Source organism: Oikopleura dioica, chromosome 2 (genome assembly GCF_907165135.1).
Source record: "Oikopleura dioica chromosome 2, OKI2018_I68_1.0, whole genome shotgun sequence".
Lineage (NCBI taxonomy): Eukaryota > Metazoa > Chordata > Appendicularia > Copelata > Oikopleuridae > Oikopleura > Oikopleura dioica.
Window position 1 is genome coordinate 9,676,469 of NC_137292.1, and position 25,820 is coordinate 9,702,288.

Below are 25,820 nucleotides of genomic sequence, written 5' to 3' on the forward strand. Positions count from 1 at the left end.
TCATTGAGTTGAACTCGAGCGAACTGGGAATATAAACTCCTTTGAGAAAAAAAGTACTCAACCCTTGTGCGCGGGCATTGTGTCGGAGCTGCTCGTCCGTGGAAAAAAGGGATGAACACAAAGAAAACATCGATTGTGTTTTATCTTTTTCTCCTTTGTCTGAGAGTCAGCCGCAGAAGCCACCGGAAACTTCTTCTTTGTCCGAAACGGACAATTCCGGATTCGGTTCTTTTCCGAAAAACTGGAGCTTGCAGGAAGTGGATAATCCTTTTTGTATGAATATGGAAAAATGAACTCACGTGAATAAAATCTAACCCGACGGAGCTCAGGAGCTCATCCGACCCATACACCACATGCTACAGAAATAGACGAACTTTACGAACTCGCCCCGGGCAGCGTAGATCAAAGGCAGAAAATGGATTTGCCCGCAGGCACGTGTTGGCAGAAATCCAATACCTGCACTTGGAATTTGGGAAAAATCGATCCTGCTCGAGCTCAGAGTCAACTTGAACTCGGATTTAGCCATTTGAATAGAGTTAGATTCAATTCGATTGAAAACTAAAATGATGAATAATTCTTTTCTTGTTTTATAAATAAAAACTGAAATTTCTCAAGCCCGGATTTTTAGCGACAGTTTTGACCTTTGCATTTATCGAGTGACCTTCGGCCGACTCTGCTGACCGATAAAAGCTCTCAAAAAGCCCCTTCGTTTTCATGATGCTGCCGGAAACTCGGCAAAAGAGCAGCTGTAATTGTCCGCAAATAGAGAGTGAGAGGTGCTCCCTGTCAGCGCGCTCTCATCCTCTTCGTTTTTCAGTTGCTCAAGGCAAACAGTCGGAAATTCGTCAAATTTGCAACCGCGAAAAATTGCATTTCAAATATTTAACACATGCTCATATTTGCCTATCATGCGACATTTCTCATCCTTTACTGACTTTTTCGCATATTGAGATGGGTTGGTCGTCGTTGTTTTCAGTCAAGAACTAAAGCAGCTAAAATCAAAGCGATTCTGCAGGATATGTTTGTTTTAGTTATGAAGCGGGGATCGGCTCAAAACTTGTTTTTGTATCAAGGCCAGGTGCCCCTGTGAAGCTTTTATTTTGATTTTACTTTGACAAATTGTCGATTTTCCATTTTTTTATGAAAAATGACCGGTGAAAGAGTTGTATTTATTTCTGCATTTGAGGGAAGAGAAGATATTCTTTTCGTTAAAAATGACAAAAAGAATATTCATACGACTACCATCTTTAGGCAACCAACCTGTGCCTGTAACAGGTAAAGAAATATGATGATATAGCTCAATTTAGTCGATAAGAAAGCTAAAAGGTTTCTAGGCACACAGAAAAAATCATTGAGAGAAAATATCCCGGTAGCGACCAGTCGAATTGCTATTATACTTGTGAGATTTGCTTCCATGGTCAAATTGATGCAACTGCAGTGAAAAAAGAAAATACGACAATGTTCAAATGTCCTGCAGGAGTCTGTGATGGTTCTCAGAACTTCAAATCTTTTATCGAAGGAATTTGCTGCGAATCTGCTCAAAGAAAAGTGGAGTATGGTAAGGAATATTAATATAAAATCATATTTTTAAAGTCATTTTTAATTGAATAACCAATTTAAAAAAAAATAAATTTTTCAGATCGACGGGTTGACATTGGAACCTTCCAGCGCGACTTTGAAAAAGCCGTGGATACAGAGAATAATATCATACAAGACATAAAGGATGCAAAAGAAGCCAAAAAGAGAACGAAAGAAGAAGCCGATAGAGCCATTGAAGCGGACAAAGCTGCTGAGGAACGAATAAGATCTTTAGAAGAATCCCTTCCAAAAATTCAGCAAGAGGTTGATGCAAAGCGAAAAAAATTGGATGGGGTCATTGCTTCTACCTTCAGGGTCATCAATACATGTGAGTCAAGATTTTTATGAACACGACAGCAAAATAATTAAGTTATTATGAGTCGTTTTAAAAGCATAATTCGATAATATTTTTATAAAGGTAAGACTGAACAGCTGAAGATCGAAATGAAAAAGAAGGAACTCTTCAGATTCGAGAAAAATCGGAATTACCCCCATTAAAATTATCCCCATTGAAATTACCATTAAAATTTACCTAATAATTTAGATAATTGTTATAAAATGTCACATTCTGTATAAATCACTTCTAGAACTCTTAGTTTTCAAAAATGCTTTACAACTTCTCTTTCTTTCTTTCTGTCACTTGTCAAAAAAAAACATTGAAAATGGGCACCTTCTCTTGGAAGTTGAGCGACATTCCACTCGGAACAGAAGACGACAGCGTATACATTAGCTCTACTACGATCAAAAATGAAAATAAATTTGCCTGGTATCGATTCATTCAGGTAAGAACTGGAAAATTATTATTCTGCAAAAAATTTCATAGAGCGGCTATTTTTTGGGCTGGTTCATGATGATTTTAATCACGACAAACCATGTTAACCACTGGGTTTATCTGACCAACTGGGGTGAAGCTCTACTCACAACTTATTTTCTACTCGCAGCAATCACCAATGCTTGCTTAAAATCAGGAGGTAAGAGCTTGTCAGATGGGTAATCAACTAGCGAGCTTTTAGTTGGCGAAGAAAAAACAAACGTCCTCAAGAAAATCACCTCGCTCTTTCAACACTGCTCTTTCTCCGTCAGCGTCACTCTTACAGTTGCCTACTGGGTTTTGCTAAGAACTGAGTTGGAGAAACCACGCAACTGGCATACGCATGGCATCAATATGCTCTTGGTTTTTGTCGACGTCATCGTTACTGAGGTTCCAGGTAAGAATTTAAGTGAGAACAGCTGGTAAAACCGTGTTTTTAGTGAAGATGGCTCATTTAATGTACACTTTTGCTGTCTGCTGGGCTTATTTTTCCATGACTCTCATCGTCTACTACAACAGCACAAACCCGAAGCACTTGGAAATCTACGCTGACACATTAGGAACGGATCATTTCTACAACCTTCTGGGTAGCATAAGTTTGAATCTATCAAGATCCATGCCTAAGATTGGGGAAATCTTCCCGTAAAATCATGCATTCTTGGTTTTGGTCTCATTCTCCTTGTCATCCCGCTGTTTCACACTCTTCTCGTCGCACTGACCAAACTTCGAAAGAAAAACAACAAGGAGTAACTCTCGCTATTATTTTTTTTCTTCTGCTTTAATAGACATGTATACAGTATACTCGCCCGATATGATTTTTACATTGACATTTATTTGTAACGAGGGATGCATTGCAGTTTATTCATTAATTTGGTCAGAGGAGTATTTTATATATTTGAACAGAATAAATTTTAAGCTGTTTGTCCAGATTTAACTCGAAGATGAGCTCATTCTGATTTCGCGAAGTTCAGCTTCACGCTCCTAGAAATAGTTGAGAGCAATTCAATTCTAAGAGGAGGTCGTTCGGAGATTCTTGATTGCTCAAAAGGCGAGCACTCAAGAGGAAGTTCGGTAATTCTGAGATTTCGAATTGAATAAAGGAGAATTTGGTGTTTGATTTAGATTTATGTGGAAGGTTTGATACGTACTCTGCATTTCATTTTCTGCAGCAGGAGATGAAGCTAAAGCGTTTCTTTTGCTTAGGAGGAGGCTGCTAGAGGAAGAAATTGTAGAAGGAAGAAGAAAGTTATAAGAAAAACAACAGCAATCGTGTTATTTTTCAAACTGAACTCAAATGGAACACATGGGTTGAGTGTTTTAAGTAAGAAATGGAGGATGAAGAATAGAAAAAAGCAAAAGCGGAAAATAGGAAAGAGCTTGTTAGTCTGGTGACTCGTGAACTGCAATTTTATTCCGTTACCTTGAAGCTTTCAATCTCAGTATCGATTATAGTCTGAGCGGTTTGGCGTGCGGAGCTGATGCTGTGACAAATCAGTATTAACTTTTTTATGTTAGAATTTTTCTTGGGCAAACCTGAAGCGCGGTCTAGGAGCGCGAGCGTAAGGAATCGGGGCTTTTTCGCTTTCTCTGCGAAGTGGAAGGGATGAAATGTCAGTTGTGCCGACTTCTTTGACCGGGCTCGGGAGAGAGTCGAGATTGGAGTATTGTGAACTGTTGAAAACGTCGTCGGTCTGATCGGTACTTGATCTTCTTGAGCTCGTCGAGCTAGTAATACTGTATTACTAATACAGTCATTTGCGGCGCCGATTGATCTTTAAGGTTTTATTGCTCCCGGAATTTAATACTCCAAGGTGCTAAACAAGAAAAAACTTATTGTATAGGAAATATCACCTGTATGACGATTTCCATCCGCGTGGGGCGATCGACTTGAGCCACTTGGTAGTATTTGTCTCTCGGTTGTTATTCTGTTCTTCATCCACTTTGTTCTCGTCGCCGTCTGCTGATTGATGATCCGGATGATCTGGGTGATCCGAAGATGCAGAGGGCAGCGGTGAAGAGACCGAGTCCCGTGGTGGGTTGAACTCAATAGAAGTCGTCATCGAGTTTTGACTTTCATCTTTATGGTCGATTCCACTGTCTATGCAAATCATCTAAGAATTGCTTTTGTAAGAATCTTACCTGAAATAGAACCAGCATTTGATGTAAGTTCAGCTGCAGATTTATCGACAAGATTGGCGAGCTCCTCAAACTTATCGATATCGTCCTGAACCTCCGCAGGTACTTCTGGGAGCTCAACTTCCTCTTCCTCTTCATTGTCATCTTGTGTGGTATTACTCTCTGGAATGTCTTGCGAAGTGTCTAACTGGGCATTTTCGTCTTGATCGATTTTTGAGTTCTGTTCGGCTGTTTTCTCCACTTTGTCTTCAATTTCTGGCTCGTCGGGACTTATTATTGGTAACGCTTTTGATTCTATTTCCTTCTCTGCTTCTGTGTCTTCTTCTGGCTCAGCTTGACCCTCCTCTGCTCCCTCTACATCGTTTGACTCAACATCCTCCGGTTCTGGTTCCACTTGCTCTGAGATCGGCTCCGCTTCTGGTTCGATCGCAGGCTTTGGTTCTTCCATTTCCGGTTCGATGTGATCACTTTCGTCAAGCGTGGTATTTGGTGATGGCTCAGCATCCAGGATCAACTGATAATCAGGATCTTCTACAACTTCTCTAGCTGGTTCTTCCTGATGTCCGTTTATCTGTTCAGAGTTTGAGCTAGAATTTGCCCGTGACATCGTCTCCCGCTCAATTCTAGCAAGTTCTTCTTCGATTCGATTGAGCTGCTCTAGCTTTCTCGTCGCGTCTTCAAGATCACTCTTGCTTTCTCGCTCGGGAGCTTTTCTGAATACAGGCTTACCGCGAGTTTTTACAGGTTGAACTTACGGAGCGTTGAGAAGTCCCTTTTCTTTTCTGTAAAGAGCCTCTTTCTCAGCAGCCTGGCGGATCTCGTCGTTGATTCTGTCCTCTATTCTATTCGGGCGCTTATAAGACGGCTCTCTGTGGGGTATTTGGCTAACCTTCCATTGACTGAATACGGTTAGACAAGTAGGCATTATATATTTTTACCTCATTATGTTTTTGATGTTTGGTGTGCTCGTGTCAATGTCGGGGTTTGAATTTTGAGAGGTTCCGTTTTCTGTTCCGTTCTCTGTGTTTCTCTGGAATGAATTTGAGACTCCCGACCAGTCCTAAAGCTTGATAAACAGCCATCTTTCTATCAGAATTTTTACCTTGATTCGACTGCGGCGCCTCTCCTGATATTTCTTGTGCGAATCGAGCTCTTTCCCTGACAGCTTATCCTCTGTAGATCTAAAAGGGATTACACTTCTTTGAAAAAAATACTGCTGCGCCCTCGAGGAAGAGCCGATTTTTGTGGTGTGTGCCCAGGGTGAGACAGAGAGGGAATCCAAAATTTTTTTTCCTTCGCGAATATCAAAGAAGTGTGAAGCGAATAGTCCTCCGAGGTAATTAATTTTATTATGGCTCCTTGATCAGGCTGACAAGTTTTTGATGAACCCCTTTTTGGGAAAGAAAGACACCGTCAATGGCAGGACGGAGATTGGAATTTTAAATACTTGACTTACGGTTCAGGCTTTGGCGCTTCCCATCGTTTTAAAACACTTTTGCTTTGCGATCCTCGGGCCATCGTTTTGATGATTTCTTTTCTCTGCTTTGCTGCTTTTTGAGACTCGCTCTTGACTGAAAATTTTACTTGAAAAAAGTCGATACTCGGCGGCTTTCGATATTTTGCGGCCCTAATGCCCTTACGGTGGAGAAAAAAAAAATGGATCGAGCCCGTATTTTTAGTTAAATTATTGATGAATTGCGCACAGAGAGAGAAACAACAACAAATTTCACCCTCGAGAGTCCTCTAGTGGCCACATGGCTTATTGAGTTATTCAAGTGAAAATTACGGTAGCTTGAGAAAGTCTTTGAATTTTTTTTCTTAAATTGAAAACTTAATTATCCTTAGCTTTGAAACTTACCGAGCGCATCTGGCGAGTACCATTTCAAAGTTGAAAGATTGGCAACCTTGGCGTCCTGAAAGAAGAGTAAGAAAGTAAAACTACACCGGCAGTATAAATCTTTGATAACATTTGATTTTTTATTGCTGTCTAATCTGACACATTTTCATATCTGCTGAATTTGTATAATAAAGTTGAGACTAATCGCCAAAAGCTATTAAATTGGAAATCAAAACTCTCATGTAAAAAATCATTATGTTCCTCATTGTTATCAAATCGGAGAGATCAAACAAGTTTCCAACGGGTTGGGAATAATGGAAGCTAATTGAGGCTGTGAAGCGGGAAAAATGCTTCCGCCCCGCTCTCATCCCTCCCTAACCTCTTTTGCCTCCGGTGAGAAAAATCTGCCTCTTACCATAACTTTCTCTTCTGAGGTCGTTTCTTGCTCTCTTTGAATTCGCTTCTGCGCTCTGTCGGTAAGATCTGTTGAAACTGAAAAACGGAAAAAGTGTTATTCAAGCGCGGACAAAAGGTTTTGGAGATTTTGAGGAAAAAATCTTTGGGAAATGGGAGAAACAATTGGAGAAAGAAAATTGCCACTTGGCAGGGCCGTCACACAATCTTACGTTGCCTAATGACCCGACCAGTATAAGAAAAAGTCAAGACCTCAAGGTCACCTTAGAGTTATTTTTGGAGATTCAAGAGTTCTGTTAAATTTCTAAAATTAAAGATGAATTACGTTTATGATTGTTTCTCGGAGAAATATTTGGTGGAGATCGATTCATTTTGGTTTCAGTATTTTTTGAACCGGAATCATCTTCATCCTCAGTTGAGTAAATTTTTGAGCGCATAATTTTCTCTTTTGTACTTTTTCTAGCAATTTGGGCTCGAAAAAATGGGTTGTTTCAAGAGTTTTATGATATTAAACAATCAATGAAGTCTCTTAGATTTATGTGTTAGGTAAAAACTTTACGATTATCGATAGTTCTTTTATATTAAAAAATGAATTGATCTAATTTCTTTTCAGGAAATGTTCACTTCCTCTTTTCTCTAAATACCACAGATAAGCTTCTAAAGGCGTAACAAAAGGACCTTCTTTTTATACCTCAATTTCTGTTTCTTTCTGGTTTCTCCTCTCTCTCTGTTTTCTCAAGAGCTCGATAAAAAACCGCTAGGTTTGGATTTCGGTGGGAATGCAGCTACAAGCTTGATGAGGGTGAGTTATTAGATGAGAAACTGCGAAAAAGAGATGAAATCAACTGGCACGCAGGGAAATGCCATTTCGTCTCTTGCGGATTTTACTCTTATCCGCGTCAACTGATTAAATTCTCGACTACATTGTTCAAAAAAGGAGTTAGCACCTGTGGATTTACGAGTACACAAAAATTTACCTGGTAATGATCTCTGGGTTTGAAAAATTTTATAGAAACTGTTGAATTCTAGTTCAGAGCGTGAAATTAAAATATCGATGTCCCACGATTTTCCGACGCGTCATGGAAATCAAGTGTCCTTTACGTGACTCTCGTAAACGATCGTATTAGCTCTCAAACCTACTTTTGCCTTCAAGAGTGGTTTATAGTTCAATAAATTTAAAAGAAGGACTTCAGAGGACGATTCTCAAAATCTCCAAAACAATTTTATTTCTTTCTTTTTCGTCAAAAAAGTCGAAGGTGAAAAATTTTTTTTCAAAAAAAGTCGGACTTACTTAACGAGTTCATATCTTCTTCGTCTTCTTCTTCGTTCTCTCCAAATTCAGCCTTTAATCTCTCTTCAATAAGTCGCTGTAGCTTGAATTCCTCCCCCTCGAGCTGAAAAAAGACTCGTCTTTACTTTCTCTCTCAGTCTGATTATCGACCGGTAATAGGAAAAATTTGAGCAAATTTCTCGTCCGCCTTTATCTGCTGCGCACGTGTTGACCTTGAAGCCAATATGCTGCCCTGAAGGGTCCTTTCTTCTGAAACCCAAAACGAACACCTGGTAAGGGCACAAAGCAACAAAATGTAATTCTGTTGATTAATCGCTTATTCTAGTTTTGGTTTAGTTGGATACGCATAATAATAATAATCAGAGGGATACTTGGCCTCCGGGCGGGCGTGTTATCTGCATTTGGATGATGCTCAGATAAGCTTGGGCCTATTAGGGACATGAGAACGTTGATGAAATTCCGACGAAATTTAATTCGAGTTATTATGCTCCGAGTGCCGGCAGGTTAATTGAAGATATCGCCTCGCATCTTTATGAAATTTGCTTTTCAAGTTGAAACAACGTCGATTAAAATTCATTAAGATACCTGATCGATCGATTTCCATGTGCCAAAGAACACTTCCTCTTTCGCTTGATGAATTAAACTCTCCTCTGAATAGTGCGCTTGCATGATCAGATTTGTAACTTGTACCAGCTTTTGTCTGATCCATATTATGCGGATAGAGCGTCCATTGACCTTGGGCTTAGCGCCATGACCTCACTCTGGCTCGAGTCCCGAAAATTTTAGGGGATGGTTTTGAGTGGCTTTTTAGTGTTTATGACAGGAAATAACTAGACATGAAATTGAGGAAAAAGGGAGAACTTGACTTTGAAGGGATGAGCCATTCAAAACACAAGCTCTTTGACATGACAAAATAGTTTCTAGAGCAGTTAGAAAAGTGGATGCAAATTTTGCTTAAAATTGATAATTTTTCTCTAGACGAATTCTTGTTGTTCTTCCCAGCTAGCAGTATATAAGCGCTTGTTTTCGTCATTTTAGTTCACAATTCATTTTTTGTCAAAAAGAAGAAAATGGCCAAGACTGTTACCAAAGCCGCCAAGCCCACTGCTGCTGCCCGAAAATACCGAAAGGCCCGAAAGGAGTCTTTCGGTATCTACATCTACAAGGTGCTCAAGCAGGTGCATCCCGATCAGGGAATCTCCTCCAGAGCCATGTCAATCATGAACTCTTTCGTGAACGACATCTTCGAACGACTCGGAACCGAAGCTTCTCGTTTGGCTAAAATGAGCAAGAAGTCGACCATCTCCTCCCGAGATATTCAGTCTGCTGTCCGACTTCTCCTCCCTGGTGAGCTTTCCAAGCACGCCGTTTCCGAGGGAACCAAGGCTGTCAGCAAATACACTTCCTCTAAGTAAATTTTTAATTTACAACGAGCTAAAACAGGCCCTTTTAAGGGCCACAAATTCCAGAGAGATCAGAAGTCTGCTTCGAGTTCTTTTATCAATCTCGTTAGTTTGCAGAATGAGACACTATCGCTCTTGCTGAATGCCAAATAATAAACTTTCAAAATTTTTATTGATCAAGTTTTCAAAAAGAGGTTTTTACTTTCGATTTGTTATTCTCTTCCTCAGCTTTGGCAGCCATCATCTGTCCAACGAACTCTTGAAATCGCCCATGAATGCCTGCGAACTCTGGTAGAGCGGCAACTTTTCCGAACCAAGCTTTCACATTTTCGTAGTCATCCAGGAACTTAGGGTTAACAAGGCAGGGCATTGTTAGTCCGCAAGCGATGCTTATATCCGCGATTGTGATGTTCTTTCCGGTGAGAAAGTTGCCGGCTTGAATGGATCCATCAAGGAATCGAATCTGCTCAGCCAGCTTGGCCTCCTTCGCAGGCAAATCATCTGGCATCGGGAAGAACCCCAGTTTTGGATAAACAGCGGCGAAAATGGCGGAGTACATCGAACCCATGTCCCAGTTGAGCCAAAAGTCAACTTTTGCCCTCGCTTTTGGTTCAGCAGGATAGAGCGTAGATTTTGGCGCATATTGATTGACGATGAATTGAAGGATAGCTCGCGATTCCCAAAGCGTAAAACCATTGTCGACGATTGTTGGAATGCAATGTCGAGGATTGATCGCAAGGAAGTCCTTGTTCATGTGCTCGCCCTTCATCAAATTTAGACTACTGAACTCGTAATCGACCCCTGCGAGCTTGCAAGCTAAAATATTAAGTTACAAGAAAAGCCAAATAGTCTCACAGTACTTATTTCAACAGCTCGGGATGGTGGGGAGAAGAGAAAACCGTAGACCTTCATTTTCTAATTTCTGATAAAAAAATGACTTCGAAGATTGATTTCATCGGCTCTTTATATACCTACTGGTGGAATGTTTCTGGAAGATTCTTCACACGCCTCGATGATCAAGCAAACAAAGTTTTATGAATTATTTGATTTGTTGGCACAAATTCTATAATTTCCCGAAAAAAATTCCAGCTAATCTTCAGAAGGAAAAACCTTCATAAGGGGAAAGAGTCTTTCCGAAAGACTAAAATATAAACAACTTCAAGAATAATTAGTACCTCCCTCTAATCAATCAGTTTTATCATCCCTTAAAATCGGGCGCTGGTACCTTATCATTATGTTTACGATCCGTACACCTCATGTTTCCGCGTAATTGACCTTCTTTTCATAAAACTCATAAAATGTAAATCTCCAGCTGTCCAGAAGAGCGATGCGCCCCTCAGTCCCGGATAAAAACCGGCGAGTCATGGAGGGATCATATCATTCTCTTCCGACAACAGAAATCGACAACATGGCCCCGAATACTTTCAGAGATGCAACGAGAATTCAAATTGAAGATGAGCGCCAGCGCAAACGAAATACTCCCTACCAGGAGAAGCCTCTTGTTGATGTCTCTTCAAGAACCAAGCTTCAGACAGGAGCCTTGGCCAAGATGATCCAGGCAACAACTGGCGTGATGGGAATAGACTTCCACGATCAGTACAAAGACCTCGAATGGACTGATGAAAGCGGAAGTTTCAACCGTCACAATGGTCTTCCAAAGCTCGACAGTATGCCGCTCGCTTTTCAGCTCAAATACGAGAGCATTTTTAAATATGCCCAGGTAAATTAAGCATGAGTGAATTTTTATTCAAGGTTTTTTAGTTCTTTCAACAATGGATAAAGCCAATTCTCGCTGAGCTCATCGCTACTTTTATGCTTGTTTTCTGGGCATGTATGCTTCAACCAGGGAGCTCAAATCCTGAAGGAGCTCAGTCCCCATTGGTGTTTGCGCTTGCCGCTGGAATCAACCTGACAATCATCATTACAATGTTCTGGGACATTTGCATCATTCAATTCAACCCATGCATGACAGTTGCGTTCGTTCTTGCGGGAGTCGTTCCTTTCCGACTTCTCATTCCAAATATTGGAGCTCAATTACTCGGTGGATACTTGGCCGCTCTTTTTGCCTCATTGATACGTGGAGAACCACTTGGTAAGAAATGACTAGAAAATGACCTCACCTTATTTTTTAGGCGCAATCCCTCTGACAGAAGCCTCAGATCTTAATGCAGTCTTTTGGAGTGAGTTTTTCTTTACGTTCATGATGGCATTTGTTGCTCTTGCCGCGGTTCTCGATCCGAAATACCAACATTCTCTAACTCCTCTCGTCATCGGTCTTACAGTTACTCAAGGTAATAAAGATGAATGAAACAATCAAATGAATTTCTTTTAGGCGTCTTTGGCGGATGGTACATTGGCGCTGGCTGCATGAATCCAGCACGAGTTTTCGGACCTGCTGCTATTTACAATGATTGGGACCTTCACTGGATCTGGTGGATCTCGGAAATAGCCGGAGCGGTTTTTGCTGTCTTTGTGGAAATGATGATTTTTGCGCCAATTATGATCGAGAAAGGCAGCACCAAATCAAACCTCCTGTGGTGGCGATTTGCGATGTGGTACATGTCAGATGGACATATTACTGGAAAGATCAACAAACATCTATCTACTTGGCGAGCGGCTGTCTCACGACATGAGCATGATGATTAAAATTTTATCGGCTGTAAATTTCAAATGAACTTTTGAAATAAACTTTACAAAAAGCAAAAAATGGTCTTCTTCCGAAAGATTGCAATTCAAACGCCCTTGATATCTCGGCAGGAGCTTAGTCTTACACCCCAGTTTCTCTAATCCGGCGCCCTTGCCGAATGACCTTACACCCTTGAGCAGCTGATATCCGGCATAAAAACTCTTGCTGCTCTTATTTTTCTTAGCAGTTTCAAGAAAGCTAGAGACCTCACGTTCTTTGGTAAAACTTGAAATAAACTAGAAAATGTCGCTTTGGGACGCAGACGCAGCAGGAAACGCTGCACAATGGCTTCGACTTCCGCAAGAGACCATGCTAGAGATTCAAAACCGCCCTTACTCGGGACGAAATGCCGTTTGGGTTCCAAACTCTGCTACTCAATACTGCAAGGGTGAAGTTATCGGCGACGGTAAAAAACCTGGACACAAGCTGGTCAAACGTGAAGATGGAAAAGAGAAGGAATACCACGAGGACCATATCGAGTTCCAGAATCCTCCCAAATACGAGCTTCTTGAAGATCTCGCCAACTTGACCTACCTTTCAGAAGCATCAGTCGTTTACAACTTATCAGAGCGATACACGCGATTCATGATCTACACCTATTCCGGTCTTTTCTGCATCACCGTGAACCCTTACAAATGGCTGACTGTCTACGACAACCACGTCGTTGGAATTTACAAAGGAAAGAGGAAGTCGGAAATGCCCCCACATATCTTCGCCATTTCCGATAATGCTTACAACGACATGTTGCGAGAACGACACAACCAGTCTATGTTGATCACTGGTGAGTCAGGCGCTGGTAAAACTGTCAACACCAAGCGAGTCATCCAATACTTCGCCGTCGTCGCCGCCCTCGGCCAATCTGCTAAAGGAAACGAAGATGGTGCACCAGCTCTCAAAGGAGGCGGAACCTTGGAAGATCAGATCGTCGCTGCTAACCCTGCTATGGAAGCATTTGGTAACGCCAAAACAACACGAAACGATAACTCCTCCCGATTCGGTAAATTCATCCGAATCCACTTCGGTATGACTGGCAAGCTCGCTTCTGGAGACATCGACACGTATCTTCTCGAAAAATCTCGTGTCGTTTTCCAGCTCCCATCTGAGCGAGGCTTCCACGTCTTTTACCAGATCTGTTCTGGTGGCCGACCTGAGCTCAATGACATGACACTCACGACAACGAATCCATACGATTACCATTTCTGTTCTATGGGAGAAATCAAAGTGAAGTCCATCAATGATGTTGAGGAACTCGAAGCAACTGATGGATCTTTCGATATTCTCGGATTCGAGCCCGCAGAAAAATCTGGCATCTGGCAAGTCACAGCTGGTCTCATGCACTCTGGAAACATGAAATTCAAAAACAAGCAGCGAGAAGAGCAAGCTGAGGCTGACGGAACCGAAGCGTCTGAAAAGGCTGGCTTCATGTTCGGAATTTCTGGAGCCGAGTTTGTCAAGGCTCTTTGCTACCCGCGTGTGAAGGTCGGAGCTGACTTTGTCACCAAGGGCCAGACTGTTCCTCAAGTCGAGTATGGCCTTGGCGCCATCTGTAAAGCCGTCTTCGAGCGACTTTTCAACTGGATTGTGGCCACTGTCAACCGAGCCCTCTCCAATGAGTCACCACGAAACTTCTTCATCGGTATTTTGGATATTGCTGGATTTGAGATCTTCGACTTTAACACCTTTGAGCAGCTCTGCATCAACTACACCAACGAAAAATTGCAACAATTTTTCAACCACCACATGTTTGTCTTGGAACAAGAAGAATACCGAAAGGAAGGTATTGAGTGGAGCATGATGGACTTTGGCATGGACTTGGCTGCAACCTTGGAACTCATTGAGCGACCATTGGGTATCATGTCCATTCTTGAAGAAGAATGCATGTTCCCGAAGGCAACCGATATGACATTCAAGGAGAAGCTATACCAAACTCACATGGGCAAGAACGATAAGTTTGGCAAGGTCGTCAAGACAAAGCCAAAGGACAAGTCTGTTGAAGAGCCCCACTTTGAGATCCACCACTACGCCGGCACTGTCGGATACAACGTTACTGACTGGCTCCAGAAGAACAAGGATCCGTTGAACAATACCGTCGTCGAGCTTTTCAAGAAATCTTCGTCGAAGATCATGCAAGCTCTTTGGGCAGATTACGCAAGCCCCGATGAAGCTGCTAAGAAATCTGCCGGAAAGGGAGGTAAACGTCAAAAGGGTGGTTCTTTCCAAACTGTGTCCGCTCTTCACCGAGAGTCGCTCAACCGACTTATGACCAACTTGAGGTCAACACAACCTCATTTTGTCCGCTGCATTGTGCCAAACGAGTGCAAGAAACCTGGAGAAATGGACTGGAATTTGGTCCTCCATCAGCTTCGATGCAATGGTGTCTTGGAAGGTATTCGTATCTGCCGAAAGGGTTTCCCCAGCAGAATTCAATACGACGAGTTTACTCAGCGTTATCTCATTCTTGCTCCATCTGTTGAGAAAGGAAACGGAGAATTCGCTGACCCTAAGAAAGCCGCTCAAAACGTTTTGGCCAGTCTTGCTGAATCGGGCAGTATGGATCAAGATAAATACCGACTTGGTCATACGAAGCTCTTCTTCCGAGCAGGAGCAATCGGTGACTTGGAAGATCTTAGAGACGAAAAGATCTCTTCAATCCTTACATCACTTCAGTGCTTCTTCCGATACAAGCTTGCTGCTATCAAATACAACGAGCTCGTTCGACGTCGAAATGCTATTGATCTGATTCAGACCAATATTCGATGCTTCCAGTACCTCAAAGATTGGGAATGGATGAAGATCATGTTCAAGATCAAGCCTCTTATCTCTCAGGCCGAAGAAGGCAAGAAGCTCCAAGAACTCGAGAAGAACTATGCTGAATGCAAAGCCGCGCTCGAGAAGGAGACCAAACGACGAAAAGAACTTGAAGAAGCCCAAGTCTCCCTAGTTCAGGAGAAAAATGAGCTCGAGCAAAAAATGAATGGCCAGCTTGCGCTTCTTGAAGATGCAGAAACAAGGTGCGAGGAACTCATTGAGCAAAAAATTGAGCTCGACGCAAAATGTCGCGATATGCAAGAAAAACTCGAAGAGGAGGAAGAACTCAACAACGACCTTGTCGCTAAAAAGCGAAAACTTGAAGACGAATGCTCTGAGCTCAAGAAGGACATTGATGATCTAGAATTGACTCTTGCAAAGATCGAGAAAGAAAAACATGCCACCGAGAACAAGGTCAAGAACGTCACCGAGGAACTTACCTCCGTCGAAGAAACTATTTTGAAGCTTCAAAAAGAGAAAAAGGCTCTCCAAGAAGCTCAAAAGCAAACTCTTGCCGATCTGCAATCAGAAGAAGAAAAAGTTGGATCTCTTTCAAAAGCAAAAGGAAAGTTGGAAACTCAAGTTGACGATCTCGAAATCACACTCGAGGCCGAGAAGAAGAACCGAATGGATCTTGAGCGAGCCAAGCGAAAGTTGGAAGGCGACATCCGTCTCACGCAGGAAAATGTGATGGATCTGGAGAACGACAAAGCAGGCGAAGAGGAAAAACTCAAAAAGTCTGAGTTTGATTTCTCGCAAATGAATGCAAAACTCGAAGACGAGCAGGCACTCTCTGGCCAGCTACACAAAAAAATCAAAGAGCTCCAGTCTCGTACTGAAGAAGTTGAAGAGGAGCTCGAGTCTGAGAGAGGTTCTCGCGCTAGATCCGAGAAAACTCGAACCGACCTTTCTCGAGAGCTCGAAGAACTCGCTGAGCGTCTTGAAGAAGCGGCAAGCAATACCCAGACTGAAATTGAGGCCTCAAAGCGGCGTGAAGCTGAGATGGCCAAGATTCGAAGAGAGCTTGAAGAAGCTACACTCAACCATGAGGCAACTCTGAGCAACACCCGCAAAAAGCAGAGTGATCAAATCGGATCCCTCAATAACTCTATCGAACAGTTCTCCCGGCAGAAGCAGAAACTCGAAAAAGAAAAGTCTGAGATGAAGATGGAAGTTGATGATCTTCAGCAAAACGTTGAGCAGCTCACTAAATCCAAGCTCAATTATGAGAAACAAAACCGCAATACTGAGGATCAAATAATGGAGTACAAGCAAAAACTCGAAGAAGCTGACTCGACTCTCAACACATTGAACTCAAATAGAGCTAAAAACGCGAATGAGATCAATGAGCTCCGACGATTGATCGAGGAAAAAGAAGCCTCGTTCAACCAGATCCAACGCCAGAAAAACTCGTTGACCCAAACCAATGAAGAAATCAAGAGACAGCTTGATGAAGAAACGAAGTCTAAGAATGCCTTCTCTCATCAATTGCAACAGACAAAGCACGACATCGACATGCTTCGTGAACACTACGAAGAAGAACAAGAAGGCAAACAGGAAGTCCAGCGTAATCTTACCAAGAGCCAAGGTGAAGTCGTTTTCTGGCGCAACAAGTACGAAACTGATGCCATCCAGCGCACTGAGGAACTCGAAGAAGCGAAAAGAAGCTCGTCAACCGACTCCAGGAAGCTGAAGAGCAAATGGAAGCGGCTCAAGGACGATGTGGATCCTTGGACAAGACCAAGACCCGTCTCCAAGGCGAAGTTGAGGACTTGGGCTCTGATCTCGAGCGATCAAACGCTGCTGCTGTCCAGTTGGACAAGAAACAGCGAAACTTTGACAAACTCCTGGCTGAAACTAAACAAAAGCAAGAGGAACTTCAAGTTGAGCTCGAAGTTTCGCAGAAAGAAGCCCGAAATCAGCAATCTGAGCTTTTCACTCTCAAAAACTCTGTTGAAGAGTCCTGCGATCAGCTTGAAGCCATCCGAAGAGAAAACAAAAACCTTGCTGAAGAAGTCGCCGAATGCCAAGAATCGCTTGCTGAAAGCGCCAAGACGATTCATGACTTGGAAAAATCAAAGCGAGAACTTGACTCTGTTCGATCAGAAATCCAGGCAACTCTTGAAGAATCCGAAAGCATCGTTGAAGCTGAGGAAGCAAAATGCCTCCGAGTTCAAGTTGAGCTCCAGCAGATCAAGCAGGAAATGGACCGAAAGCTCGCTGAAAAAGATGAAGAGATCGACAATAACCGACGAAACCACACTCGCGCTTTGGAACAGATTCAGGCCAGTCTTGACAATGAGATGCGAGCTAGAGGTGAAGCCGTTCGAAGCCGAAAGAAAATGGAATCAGATTTGAACGATCTTGAAGTTCAATGCCGCCATGTGCGAAAGCAAGCTGATGATGCCATCAAGCATGGCAAAGAACTTCTCAACAGCCAAAAAGAGCTCACCATTACCCTCGATGACCACCAGAGAGGATCTGAGGACATCAAAGAGCAGAGTCAAGTTGCCGAACGTCGCGTCAATTTGATGACTGGCGAAATTGAAGAGCTTCGAGGAGGGCTTGATCAAGCAGAGAGACAGCGAAAGCAAGCCGAAAATGACCTCATGGAAGCGAACGAGCGTGCAAACATGCTTCATACGCAAAACACAGCATTTATCAACCAAAAGCGAAAAATCGAGAACGAACTTGGAACCGTCCGAAATGAAGTCGAAGAAGCAATCACAGAAGCTCGATCTGCTGAAGAAGCGGCCAAGAAAGCACTCACCACTGCTGCTCTTCTGGCTGAAGACCTCAAGAAAGAACAAGATACATCTCATCACATGGAGCGCATGAAGAAGAACCATGAAAACTCTGTCAAGGACCTCCAGCTCCGACTGGATGAAGCTGAGCAAGTTGCCCTGAAGGGCGGAAAGAAACAAGTCCAGAAACTTGAAGCGAAAATTCGCGAAGTTGAAGGCGAACTCGAATCTGAGCATCGCCGAAACGCTGAGCACACCAAGGTAAAAATTTTCTTCCTTGATTTCATCTAACCTAATTTTCAGGTTGTCCGAAAACTCGAGCGCAAATTGAAGGAATCTACCTACACCAACACTGAGAGCAAGAAGAATCTGACTCGAGTCACCGACCAAGCTGAGAAGCTCCAGGCAAAGGTTCGCAACTTCAAGAAGCAGTCTGAAGAGGCCACCGAAGCCGCGCAAATGTCAGCTTCTCGATATCGAAAGCTTCAACACGAGCTTGACGAAGCCGAGGAACGAGCTGAGCTCGCAGAAGCTGCTGTTGCCAAGGCTCGAAACCGACAGCGCGAACAGATCTAATGATTCTGCATACGATTTCTACTTTTTCTACAAGTACATGTTTCGGAACACTCTACCACCTCACTTCTTCAAACCAAACTAACCGTTTTTATCCTTACTACCACCTCAATTCTTCAATAAATCAACTGATTATCAACAAAAAACTGAAGCACGATTAAATTAAATACAAAAGTTTATTATAAAAATACAATTGGTTATTAATTGAAGGAGCCTCGAAGTCGCTCAAGCTCAAGAGTCTTGTCTTTCTCAGATTGTTTCAATTTTCTGACGGCGCCGTCGAGTGAGTTCATTCCTGATTGGTGGTGTTCCTGGAGTTGGCGCAAAGCAGTCAGAGCGGACAATGATTTCTTTGGTGCCACGTGGATGGGCTCTGACATTGCGTGCATCTGGCACTGCTGGTTCATATAACTAAAGATCTGTTTAGAAAATAGAGGCATTGCAAGGGCTTACCTTCGTTCATTGATTGACTGTACCATGTCTTCGATCATCTCGAGCTCAAGTTTTGTTTCTTTCGTGTCTCGCTCGGCGGTTTCCAATCGCTGTCGAAGAACAGTGTTCGTTTTACGCAACTCGCTGTTTTCGATCGACAGATGATCGCGTTCCTCTTTAGTTGCTTGAAGCAACGTTTCAGCCTCCTTCAACTGGACTTGGAGATCATTGAGCATTGCCTTATGCTCTGAAAGATTTGTAAACCGAAGGTAGCAGTAGAAAGCTTACCAAAAAGCTGGTCAGCAAGACGATCAGCGCGCTGTCGCTCCTTGATTTCGCGCTGCTTCACATCATGAAGCTTGTTTATTCGCTCCTCGCACTGTCGCACAAGTGTCACTAATTTTTCATTTTCCTCCCGGAGAGTCTTTATTTCAGCATTTCGTTTGTTGACTCGATCTGTGGCAACTCTGAAAGTATGAATATTTATCCATTTTCCTCGTTGATTTCTTACCTTTGCTGAGATTTGTACATTTCGAGCTCCTGTTCAAGCTGTTCGTTTTGCCTTTTCCACCCTTGGATGACTTCCGAGAATCTCTAAAGTACATTATAATGATCCTGGTGTTAGCAAAAAAGGTACCTTTTCAGTCATAGTTCTTAGATCCTTGGCTCGATTGGCAAGACGAGTCTCGTCCGTGGTAAGCGCGCTAGGCACGGAAGAGCGTCGGTTGCAGCATTGCGAACTTGACGGAGCTGACGAGTCTGACTGACCGGCAGCTGAAGCCCGCGTTTTCAATTTCTTGATGGACTTTTCCAGCGCCTCGCAGTCGGCGGCAAAGGTCGAGTTGACCTCGTTGAACTGAGTTGACGTGGAGGGACGTACACTACGATTCATCGTTCAACCAGGACTTTACCGCTTTGCTCCTTACCTCATGCTTGCGAATTAGAACTAACGAGTTTATCAACAAATTGTCAAATAAATACAGATGTTCTAGAAACTCTCGAAAATGTGAAAACCAAAAATAGTTTTTTCGCTCAAGCGTTGATTTCAAACAATGCGCCATTTTCTGATTGTTTCTTATCTATTTTTAACGAGCTCGCCCCAATCTCAGGCCAACTCGTCTGTTATTTTGAGGAGTGGTTTTTGCTTGGGTTGAATATTGCAGATGATGCATGCAGACAAACAATGCACAGCTTGAGATGCGAAATGCGCTCGATGCTCCATGTGAATCTATTATTCCTTTGTTTCGAAATAGACCAGCTACCAGCAAAGGGTTGAATCAAAACCAACTCTTATTCTGTGTAGCAAACAAATAAGGAAGAAAAATGAATGTTTGGAGAAAGAGATACTCGGAAGATTATCGGAATGTTTATTACGAATCGCTTCTGAAAAGTAAGTTTATCAAGTAGAGACTTTACTGTAGAGTTGCGGTGCTATGATTACTGCCCATGACTTGAGAGTCTCAACTTCTCGAACTCAGATCCTGGCCAGATGAGATCTGGATTCTGCGGTCGGCCTCGCCCGGCCACCCAGTGGGAATTTGGCAATAAAGTTGTAGTGTCGATCGTAAGGAAGGAAATCTTGGATTTTATATAAAATGATTGCGCGAATCCTTTCCCAGCTCATTCAGACGTTATTCATTGACACATGGGCATTTAATGAATTCGCAGAGAATTTGGGATCCAGATTTTGGAATTCAAATGAGTTTTTTTTCGGAGAGAAATATTCCAGAGATTAAAATTTTGATTTTCATACATTACATGTATGATACATAACAATCAGACAACGGAGTTCTTATGAAATAAATTACCGCGAAACTCCTTCTGAAAGAGGTTAATTCCACGTCTGTCCAAATTCTTGGCGCAGGGGAAATTCATATCTCCCGCCAGATGGGGAACGGGGACGTTTAATTGGGCGACTTTCCTCGCCTCTGGCCAATGGGCGCGTACTGCAAATCTCACCGTTTTTCCTTTTCCCTCGCGCTCCTCCTTCGCCAAAAGAAAGAAAAACTCAACCGATCATTTTTCGCGCTTCGGGAAGAAAATAAAAAATGAAGAGAATTTGCAGCTGCGTCGAATTATTATTTTGCTAAAGGAAAATAGTCGAGAAGAAACTTGGAAAATAGCAAAAACGAAACGCGAAAAACGAAAAAGAGAATTGTTTAGAAATGAACGAAGATGGAATCACAAGAACGCAGTTTATCCCGCATTCAGCACCGATTTCTGCACTCAAATTTGGAAATGACGCTAGGTACGAGTCTTTACCATTCGTTTATACAGTATGTTCTTACAGTAAATGTCTGCTGGCGACATGTGGCGAGGACAGGAAGTTGAAGATCTGGGATGTCTCAAGGGCGGGCCAAACAGCGGCACATTCCTTTGATCTGGTCTCGACTGGCTCCGGGCTCAATTTCAACTCAGAAGACTCGAAGGTGACCACCGGACTGCAAAACGGCACCATCAAACTTTGGGACTTAGAGAGCTGCAAGGACTTTCGCGTTTTAGCCGGACACAGAGCAGAGGTGAGCTTTTTTCTCCTTAGATTTTGGAAAGAGAACTGATTGATTAGGTGACTTATGTTGAGCATTATGAATATCACAAGTCAAACTATCTGGCTTCTGCTTCGATGGCAACCAGTGTTGGAAAAAACCCGCCCGCGAACCCCGCGGGGGCGGCGGGCGGGGGCTGCGGGCGCCCGCGCCCCCCGAACCCGCAAAAAATTTCGGATTTGGCCCCCGCGCCCGCCCGCGACCGCAAACAATTTCTGATTTGGCCCCGCGCCCGCCCGCGCCCGTACAAAATTTTTCAACCGCCCGGGGCCCCGGGCGTTGTTATAATTCTCTTCCCTCGCCTTGAATTGAGCTTGACGGCCCAAATGGCCAATTCCCCCTTTTCTCCCTCCTTGGTTTTTGAATTTAAGGGATCCCCCTGTTTTTCAACTCTTTATCACAGGTCTCATAGCATGTAAACCTTACGACGAAAAACCAAAATTTCACCCGCCGACGACAATTGTGCCATATATGGCACATGGACTTTAATGCCATCGTTTGACCAATAGAATTCCGAAAACCAAACCTTAACCCAAACCGAAACACAGCCCGAAACCTAAACTCGAACATGAACCTAGTGTCAATCCCAGACTAGTGACCAAAAATGAATGAAATAGAGTAACCGAAGTGATCGAAGAGAGAAAAATGGGCGTTTAAAAGTTTTTGTGCCATATATGGCACACTTGTCGTCGTAAGGTAAAGATTCCCTGTTTTATGAGAATCATTTTGATGTATCACACTATCCCTTAACAAACATCTTAACCCGAAATTTTGGCAAACGTAAAAATGCATATAAATAGTACTAAGCGTGAAAATCGCATTTTTTCCGCTTTTCAATGTAAATGAAAAAAAACAAAGATCTTTCGATAGCTTTGAATCAAAGGAAAAAGAATATGCACTAGAATTTCGTCTTAGCCCTGTTCCATGATTTTTGAATTTAAGGGGCTTGACGGCCCTTCGGGCCGTCTCAGCCCTGTTCCATGATTTTTGAATTTAAGGGGCTTGACGGCCCTTCGGGCCGTCTCAGCCCTGTTCCATGATTTTGAATTTAAGGGGCTTGACGGCCCTTCGGGCCGTCTCAGCCCTGTTCCATGATTTTTGAATTTAAGGGGCTTGACGGCCCTTCGGGCCGTCTCAGCCCTGTTCCATGATTTTTGAATTTAAGGGGCTTGACGGCCCTTCGGGCCGTCTCAGCCCTGTTCCATGATTTTTGAATTTTAGGGCTTGACGGCCCTTCGGGCCGTCTCAGCCCTGTTCCATGATTTTTGAATTTAAGGGGCTTGACGGCCCTTCGGGCCGTCTCAGCCCTGTTCCATGATTTTTGAATTTAAGGGGCTTGGCTGGGAACTCTAAGTTGATCAATCTCAGTTTTGTCCCCAACCCCACCCACACCCATCGTTTGAAAAATTCAAATTATCTTAGTTTATCACTCTATTATGGTTTTTATCAAAAATTATTTTTTTTATTTGCTGATTTCTGAACCCGCGGGGCTTGCGGGCGCGAGGGTTACGGGCGCCCTCAACCCCCCGGGCGCCCGCGGGCGCGAAAATCTGCGGGGCCCCCGCCCGCGCCCGCCCGGCCCCGCACGAAATTTTTGAGTTGGCCCCCGCGCCCGCCCGGACCCGCAGGAAATTTAGGAATCGGCCCCCGCGCCCGCCCGCAACCGCGGAAAATTTTGAAATCGGCCCCCGCGCCCGCCCGCGCCCGCGGGAAATGTTGCGGGTTTTCCAACACTGATGGCAACTGATATCAAAATGTGGGATATAAGAAAGAGAGGCGTTTTACTGACGTATGGGGAGCACCAAGCTGCGGTTTCCTGTATAAGATTCAGGTACAAGTCGACTTTAATTCATAAATACTCTTGCTAGTGATTTGTCAGTGGCCTAATTTTGTCCTTTTTAGTCCAGATGGCCGAAGCATGGTTTCAAGCGACCGAGATGGAATCCTAAAGGTCTGGGATCTGCGAAGCGGGAAATCGGTGGTGACCAAGTCTGACGCAGCGGGGGAGATAACGGATCTCCAATTCCACCCCTCGGAAATGCTCTTCGCCGCGTCCAGCCAGGTAGAAACAATTTCATTCTTTTTCGCTGAGTTTCGTTTCACGCTCAAGTGGGGATCCTCCTAAATACGCTCCTAATTGATAATTTGCTCTCACGTTGTTTTTATAAACCGTCCGTTATCAGATCTTTGGCCACCTGTTGCTTGAAATTCAATTAATTGAAAGCCGGATGGATATTTTCTTTATCAATTTGGATTTCGCTCTTATCCCTTTTCATTGATTTTTAAAATTCAGGATGGCCGTTGTTATTTCTACGACTTCGAAAGTTATCAGCTAGTGTCCGTTACTGAGAAAAGCACGAATATTCCGAGCGCAATTCGATTTTCCTTCGCTGGAGATGTCCTGACCGCGCTGATGGGGGATATTCTTGCAGAGTTTGCCTGGGAACCTGAAGCCAAAAGAACAAAAGCGATTCACATAAATAATGGAAAGAAGGGCGATCTCATATTGTCGCAGAATAAAGCAATAGCTACTGGCATAAAGGTCTGTCTCCCTGCTTTCCGTTCAGTTTAACCCGATTTTGCAGGAGAAAAATCAGCTGATAGTAAGTGTGGTCGACTCCTCTAAAATCTCGACGAAGCCACGAGCGCGAAAACAACCATCTTCCACGCCGAAGCAAGTGAAAGCAAACGTCTCCCTTCCAGATCCGAACATAAGCTTGATTTCCGACAGGCCCCGAAACGGCATCCGAGCAAATGCGAACCAGAACAACTCAACTAAGGAAACGAACGTTTCCCTTCCGGCCAATGCGTACAGCGATGCCTTTTCCTCGGTTCATAAAATTCCTCGCTCGCCGAGAGGTGTAAAAGGTGCCTAAAATCGATCCGTAAAATCTTCATCGAGCAAAAATTTGTAGCGCCATCAAAACCGAGAGCCCGGGAAGTCAAAGCGGATTTCATGAGCAAAATGAAGCAAAAGAATGAAAACGACATTCCAGTAGAGATCCACGTAACCCCGGCTCCTGTTGTAAAATCAAAGAGACCACTAGCGATGGTGAAGCCGAATAACTCGATGGAAATTGACCCGGGCATGCTGGCAAGCCCAGTTTCTCCACAAGTTCAAAAGAATCTGCCCAAGCCTAATAGCATCTTGAGCCTTTTACAACAATCAGTAGAGGTGAAGAAAGTATTGAAAAATCGACAAGTGGTTCTTGAAGATTGCACAAGGCAACATACGATGGGTAAATTTTGAATCCAAAATTAGAATTTTATAATTTTCAGTCGGAGCGCTACGAAAAAGCTACCGAGATCGAGGGGTTATGTACGATTTACTGAGCAATCTTCTATCGATGCCAGATGCGTGGACGCTTGAGTTGGCAGTGGAAGCAGCGCAAGTAGCATCGCTCCTCGCTCAGTCTTCAGAGGTTCATCATCAAAAGCTCTCTTCCACGGCGCTCAAGCATATCCTCACGCACTTCAGACAGACAATAGAACACAGTATCAGTGGCCCCGTAAGTCAAACATAATTTGTTCCTCATTTACCCTTCATAAATGTCATAGATAGTCTTTCATGATATCATGATCAAGTGGGAGTAACAAATTTTTATAGCACGGGATCGGGGTCGACCTTTCAGCAGAGCAACGTCAGCAACGCTCGAAGGAAATTCTCCGCCTGGTAGACGAGACTCGCAATACATTCCAATCCTCTTCACAGAACGCTACCACATTGAAGGAGATCGATTTCCTCATGCGAAACTTCCAGATTTCCTGATTCCACTTCTTCAAACATTCTATCAAGTCACCAACGTCACTTTTGCTTCACTACCCTAGATTTTGACAGCTTTATATTTTCACCAATTCAACAAGTTCATTTTCAACCAGTTTCAATCCTTTCAAAAAGTAAAAAATGCTATCCTTCTGTAAATTCTGTTTTTTTCGCAAACATTAGCCTGTCGGATAAATCCCATATAGTCTGACATTTCTTTCAACCTTCTATCTTTTTAGATGCTCGTAGATCCAGATACTCAAGACGATGATATAAAAGCCTTCGAAGCGCGGCTACAAAAGTCAATCGACAATCTCAGACCATACGCTGCAAGATGGAGGTAAGGCTAAAAGGTAGTTTATCAAATAAAGTTTTCTTAGATTATTTCTAATGCTGGTATCGATTCTTACCGTACTATGCGCATATTTATGGCTCACTGATCCTGATACCGTAAATACCTCGTTATACACTTCCCTCCGAGCGCATCCAGTGTTCTTCTTCAGGTAAGCTCAAGTATGCGATCAACTGATTTTACCCTTCATATTTTTAGCTCGCTGACCCTTATCGTGTTATTTACCATCGGAGTCCACAAAAGAGTTGTGGCGCCTTCGATTCTAGTCCAACGCCTAAGAATATGCCTGGCGGACTTTGGATTCTCAATAACAGAAAACGGGACTTTAATAAACAAGGGAAACTAACGATATGTCACTAGTCTAAGATATTACCTGCCGACTCTGCTCTATTATTTTTCTTAAATTTTCATTGTCTACATGTTCAAACAGATACTTTATCTTGTTA

General features: G+C 43.2%; 8 protein-coding genes and 1 pseudogene across 14 annotated transcripts; 6 read left to right on the top strand and 3 right to left on the bottom strand.

Moving 5' to 3' along the window:
- Positions 1-1,102: 1,102 nt before the first annotated feature.
- On the top strand, positions 1,103-3,297 carry LOC145698883 (protein rolling stone-like). Of its 2 annotated transcripts, XR_014133957.1 has the most exons (5): positions 1,103-1,275; positions 1,335-1,558; positions 1,640-1,906; positions 1,997-2,360; positions 2,402-2,541. XR_014133957.1 is itself a non-coding variant. In XM_081776115.1 (4 exons), the coding sequence occupies exons 1-4, from the start codon at positions 2,184-2,186 to the stop codon at positions 3,033-3,035; spliced, it is 726 nt and encodes a 241-aa protein (XP_081632241.1). In that variant the 5' UTR covers positions 2,078-2,183; the 3' UTR covers positions 3,036-3,297. The 2 variants fall into 2 exon arrangements, 1 of the variants encoding a protein (XP_081632241.1); XM_081776115.1 differs by lacking the exons at positions 1,103-1,275; positions 1,335-1,558; positions 1,640-1,906 and adding exons at positions 2,592-2,786; positions 2,830-3,297 and having other exon boundaries at positions 2,078-2,360; positions 2,402-2,549.
- LOC145698867 (uncharacterized) lies at positions 3,220-8,743 on the bottom strand. 4 transcript variants are annotated; one of them, XM_081776096.1, is made up of 14 exons: positions 8,653-8,743; positions 8,068-8,170; positions 6,778-6,854; positions 6,384-6,438; positions 5,982-6,096; positions 5,628-5,706; positions 5,464-5,585; positions 5,281-5,424; positions 4,529-5,238; positions 4,241-4,487; positions 3,923-4,114; positions 3,810-3,870; positions 3,538-3,599; positions 3,224-3,370 (listed from the first exon to the last, which is right to left on the bottom strand). In XM_081776096.1, exons 1-13 carry the CDS (start codon positions 8,734-8,736, stop codon positions 3,546-3,548), a joined length of 2,043 nt encoding a protein of 680 aa, XP_081632222.1. In that variant the 5' UTR covers positions 8,737-8,743; the 3' UTR covers positions 3,224-3,370; positions 3,538-3,545. The 4 variants fall into 4 exon arrangements, with proteins under 4 accessions (XP_081632223.1, XP_081632222.1, XP_081632221.1 ...); XM_081776095.1 differs by having other exon boundaries at positions 3,538-3,602; XM_081776097.1 differs by lacking the exon at positions 3,538-3,599 and having other exon boundaries at positions 3,220-3,370.
- A 388-nt stretch (positions 8,744-9,131) lies between these two features.
- LOC145698885 (late histone H2B.L4-like) lies at positions 9,132-9,487 on the top strand. The gene has a single exon (XM_081776119.1). The coding sequence runs from the start codon at positions 9,138-9,140 to the stop codon at positions 9,480-9,482; it is 345 nt and encodes a 114-aa protein (XP_081632245.1). The 5' UTR covers positions 9,132-9,137; the 3' UTR covers positions 9,483-9,487.
- Positions 9,488-9,654: 167 nt separating this feature from the next.
- LOC145698172 (glutathione S-transferase 1 pseudogene) lies at positions 9,655-10,459 on the bottom strand (annotated as a pseudogene). Its single transcript, XR_014133914.1, has 2 exons — positions 10,331-10,459; positions 9,655-10,286 (listed from the first exon to the last, which is right to left on the bottom strand). The product of XR_014133914.1 is annotated as a glutathione S-transferase 1 pseudogene (transcript).
- Positions 10,460-10,823: 364 nt separating this feature from the next.
- LOC145697251 (aquaporin-8-like) lies at positions 10,824-12,163 on the top strand. Its single transcript, XM_081774428.1, has 4 exons — positions 10,824-11,190; positions 11,232-11,562; positions 11,603-11,761; positions 11,803-12,163. The coding sequence occupies exons 1-4, from the start codon at positions 10,834-10,836 to the stop codon at positions 12,114-12,116; spliced, it is 1,161 nt and encodes a 386-aa protein (XP_081630554.1). The 5' UTR covers positions 10,824-10,833; the 3' UTR covers positions 12,117-12,163.
- A 192-nt stretch (positions 12,164-12,355) lies between these two features.
- LOC145698889 (uncharacterized) lies at positions 12,356-18,440 on the top strand. The gene is given in 3 exon segments (XM_081776123.1): positions 12,356-16,707; positions 16,710-17,969; positions 18,012-18,440. Coding segments are annotated over 3 exon segments (5,841 nt in total). The 5' UTR covers positions 12,356-12,399; the 3' UTR covers positions 18,285-18,440.
- Positions 18,439-19,753, bottom strand: LOC145698879 (uncharacterized). The gene is made up of 6 exons (XM_081776112.1): positions 19,640-19,753; positions 19,351-19,594; positions 19,225-19,307; positions 19,002-19,180; positions 18,735-18,960; positions 18,439-18,692 (listed from the first exon to the last, which is right to left on the bottom strand). The coding sequence occupies exons 1-6, from the start codon at positions 19,642-19,644 to the stop codon at positions 18,482-18,484; spliced, it is 948 nt and encodes a 315-aa protein (XP_081632238.1). The 5' UTR covers positions 19,645-19,753; the 3' UTR covers positions 18,439-18,481.
- A 927-nt stretch (positions 19,754-20,680) lies between these two features.
- Positions 20,681-25,233, top strand: LOC145698868 (uncharacterized). 2 transcript variants are annotated; one of them, XM_081776100.1, is made up of 10 exons: positions 20,681-20,961; positions 21,004-21,232; positions 21,280-21,340; positions 23,003-23,090; positions 23,162-23,321; positions 23,553-23,801; positions 23,845-24,127; positions 24,175-24,498; positions 24,539-24,768; positions 24,867-25,233. In XM_081776100.1, exons 1-10 carry the CDS (start codon positions 20,879-20,881, stop codon positions 25,026-25,028), a joined length of 1,869 nt encoding a protein of 622 aa, XP_081632226.1. In that variant the 5' UTR covers positions 20,681-20,878; the 3' UTR covers positions 25,029-25,233. The 2 variants fall into 2 exon arrangements, with proteins under 2 accessions (XP_081632226.1, XP_081632225.1); XM_081776099.1 differs by having other exon boundaries at positions 21,280-21,335; positions 22,995-23,090.
- Positions 25,234-25,261: 28 nt separating this feature from the next.
- On the top strand, positions 25,262-25,817 carry LOC145696557 (nuclear envelope phosphatase-regulatory subunit 1-like). The gene is made up of 3 exons (XM_081773618.1): positions 25,262-25,362; positions 25,403-25,525; positions 25,573-25,817. Exons 1-3 carry the CDS (start codon positions 25,262-25,264, stop codon positions 25,718-25,720), a joined length of 372 nt encoding a protein of 123 aa, XP_081629744.1. The 3' UTR covers positions 25,721-25,817.
- Positions 25,818-25,820: the final 3 nt, after the last annotated feature.

Bases quoted from the DNA above. Each gene is read 5' to 3' on its own strand.
- LOC145698879 (XM_081776112.1), bottom strand. The intron at 19,181-19,224 runs GTAAGAAATCAA...TCATACTTTCAG, and splicing joins ATGTACAAATCTCAGCAAAG to AGTTGCCACAGATCGAGTCA. The intron at 18,693-18,734 runs GTAAGCCCTTGC...ACAGATCTTTAG, and splicing joins CAGTCAATCAATGAACGAAG to TTATATGAACCAGCAGTGCC.
- LOC145698885 (XM_081776119.1), top strand. From the start codon at position 9,138: ATGGCCAAGACTGTTACCAAAGCCGCCAAGCCCACTGCTGCTGCCCGA.
- LOC145698883 (XM_081776115.1), top strand. From the start codon at position 2,184: ATGCTTTACAACTTCTCTTTCTTTCTTTCTGTCACTTGTCAAAAAAAA. The intron at 2,550-2,591 runs GTAAGAGCTTGT...GCGAGCTTTTAG, and splicing joins TGCTTGCTTAAAATCAGGAG to TTGGCGAAGAAAAAACAAAC. The intron at 2,787-2,829 runs GTAAGAATTTAA...CCGTGTTTTTAG, and splicing joins CATCGTTACTGAGGTTCCAG to TGAAGATGGCTCATTTAATG.
- LOC145697251 (XM_081774428.1), top strand. From the start codon at position 10,834: ATGGAGGGATCATATCATTCTCTTCCGACAACAGAAATCGACAACATG. The intron at 11,191-11,231 runs GTAAATTAAGCA...AAGGTTTTTTAG, and splicing joins GCATTTTTAAATATGCCCAG to TTCTTTCAACAATGGATAAA. The intron at 11,762-11,802 runs GTAATAAAGATG...AATTTCTTTTAG, and splicing joins CGGTCTTACAGTTACTCAAG to GCGTCTTTGGCGGATGGTAC.
- LOC145698867 (XM_081776095.1), bottom strand. From the start codon at position 8,736: ATGCAAGCGCACTATTCAGAGGAGAGTTTAATTCATCAAGCGAAAGAG. The intron at 5,586-5,627 runs GTAAAAATTCTG...ATCAAGCTTTAG, and splicing joins GGCGCCGCAGTCGAATCAAG to GACTGGTCGGGAGTCTCAAA. The intron at 3,871-3,922 runs GTTTGCCCAAGA...GATTTGTCACAG, and splicing joins GCTCCTAGACCGCGCTTCAG to CATCAGCTCCGCACGCCAAA.
- LOC145698868 (XM_081776099.1), top strand. From the start codon at position 20,879: ATGAACGAAGATGGAATCACAAGAACGCAGTTTATCCCGCATTCAGCA. The intron at 20,962-21,003 runs GTACGAGTCTTT...ATGTTCTTACAG, and splicing joins AAATTTGGAAATGACGCTAG to TAAATGTCTGCTGGCGACAT. The intron at 21,336-22,994 runs GATGGCAACCAG...TTTTCCAACACT, and splicing joins AACTATCTGGCTTCTGCTTC to GATGGCAACTGATATCAAAA.
- LOC145696557 (XM_081773618.1), top strand. From the start codon at position 25,262: ATGCTCGTAGATCCAGATACTCAAGACGATGATATAAAAGCCTTCGAA. The intron at 25,363-25,402 runs GTAAGGCTAAAA...AAGTTTTCTTAG, and splicing joins CCATACGCTGCAAGATGGAG to ATTATTTCTAATGCTGGTAT. The intron at 25,526-25,572 runs GTAAGCTCAAGT...TCATATTTTTAG, and splicing joins CATCCAGTGTTCTTCTTCAG to CTCGCTGACCCTTATCGTGT.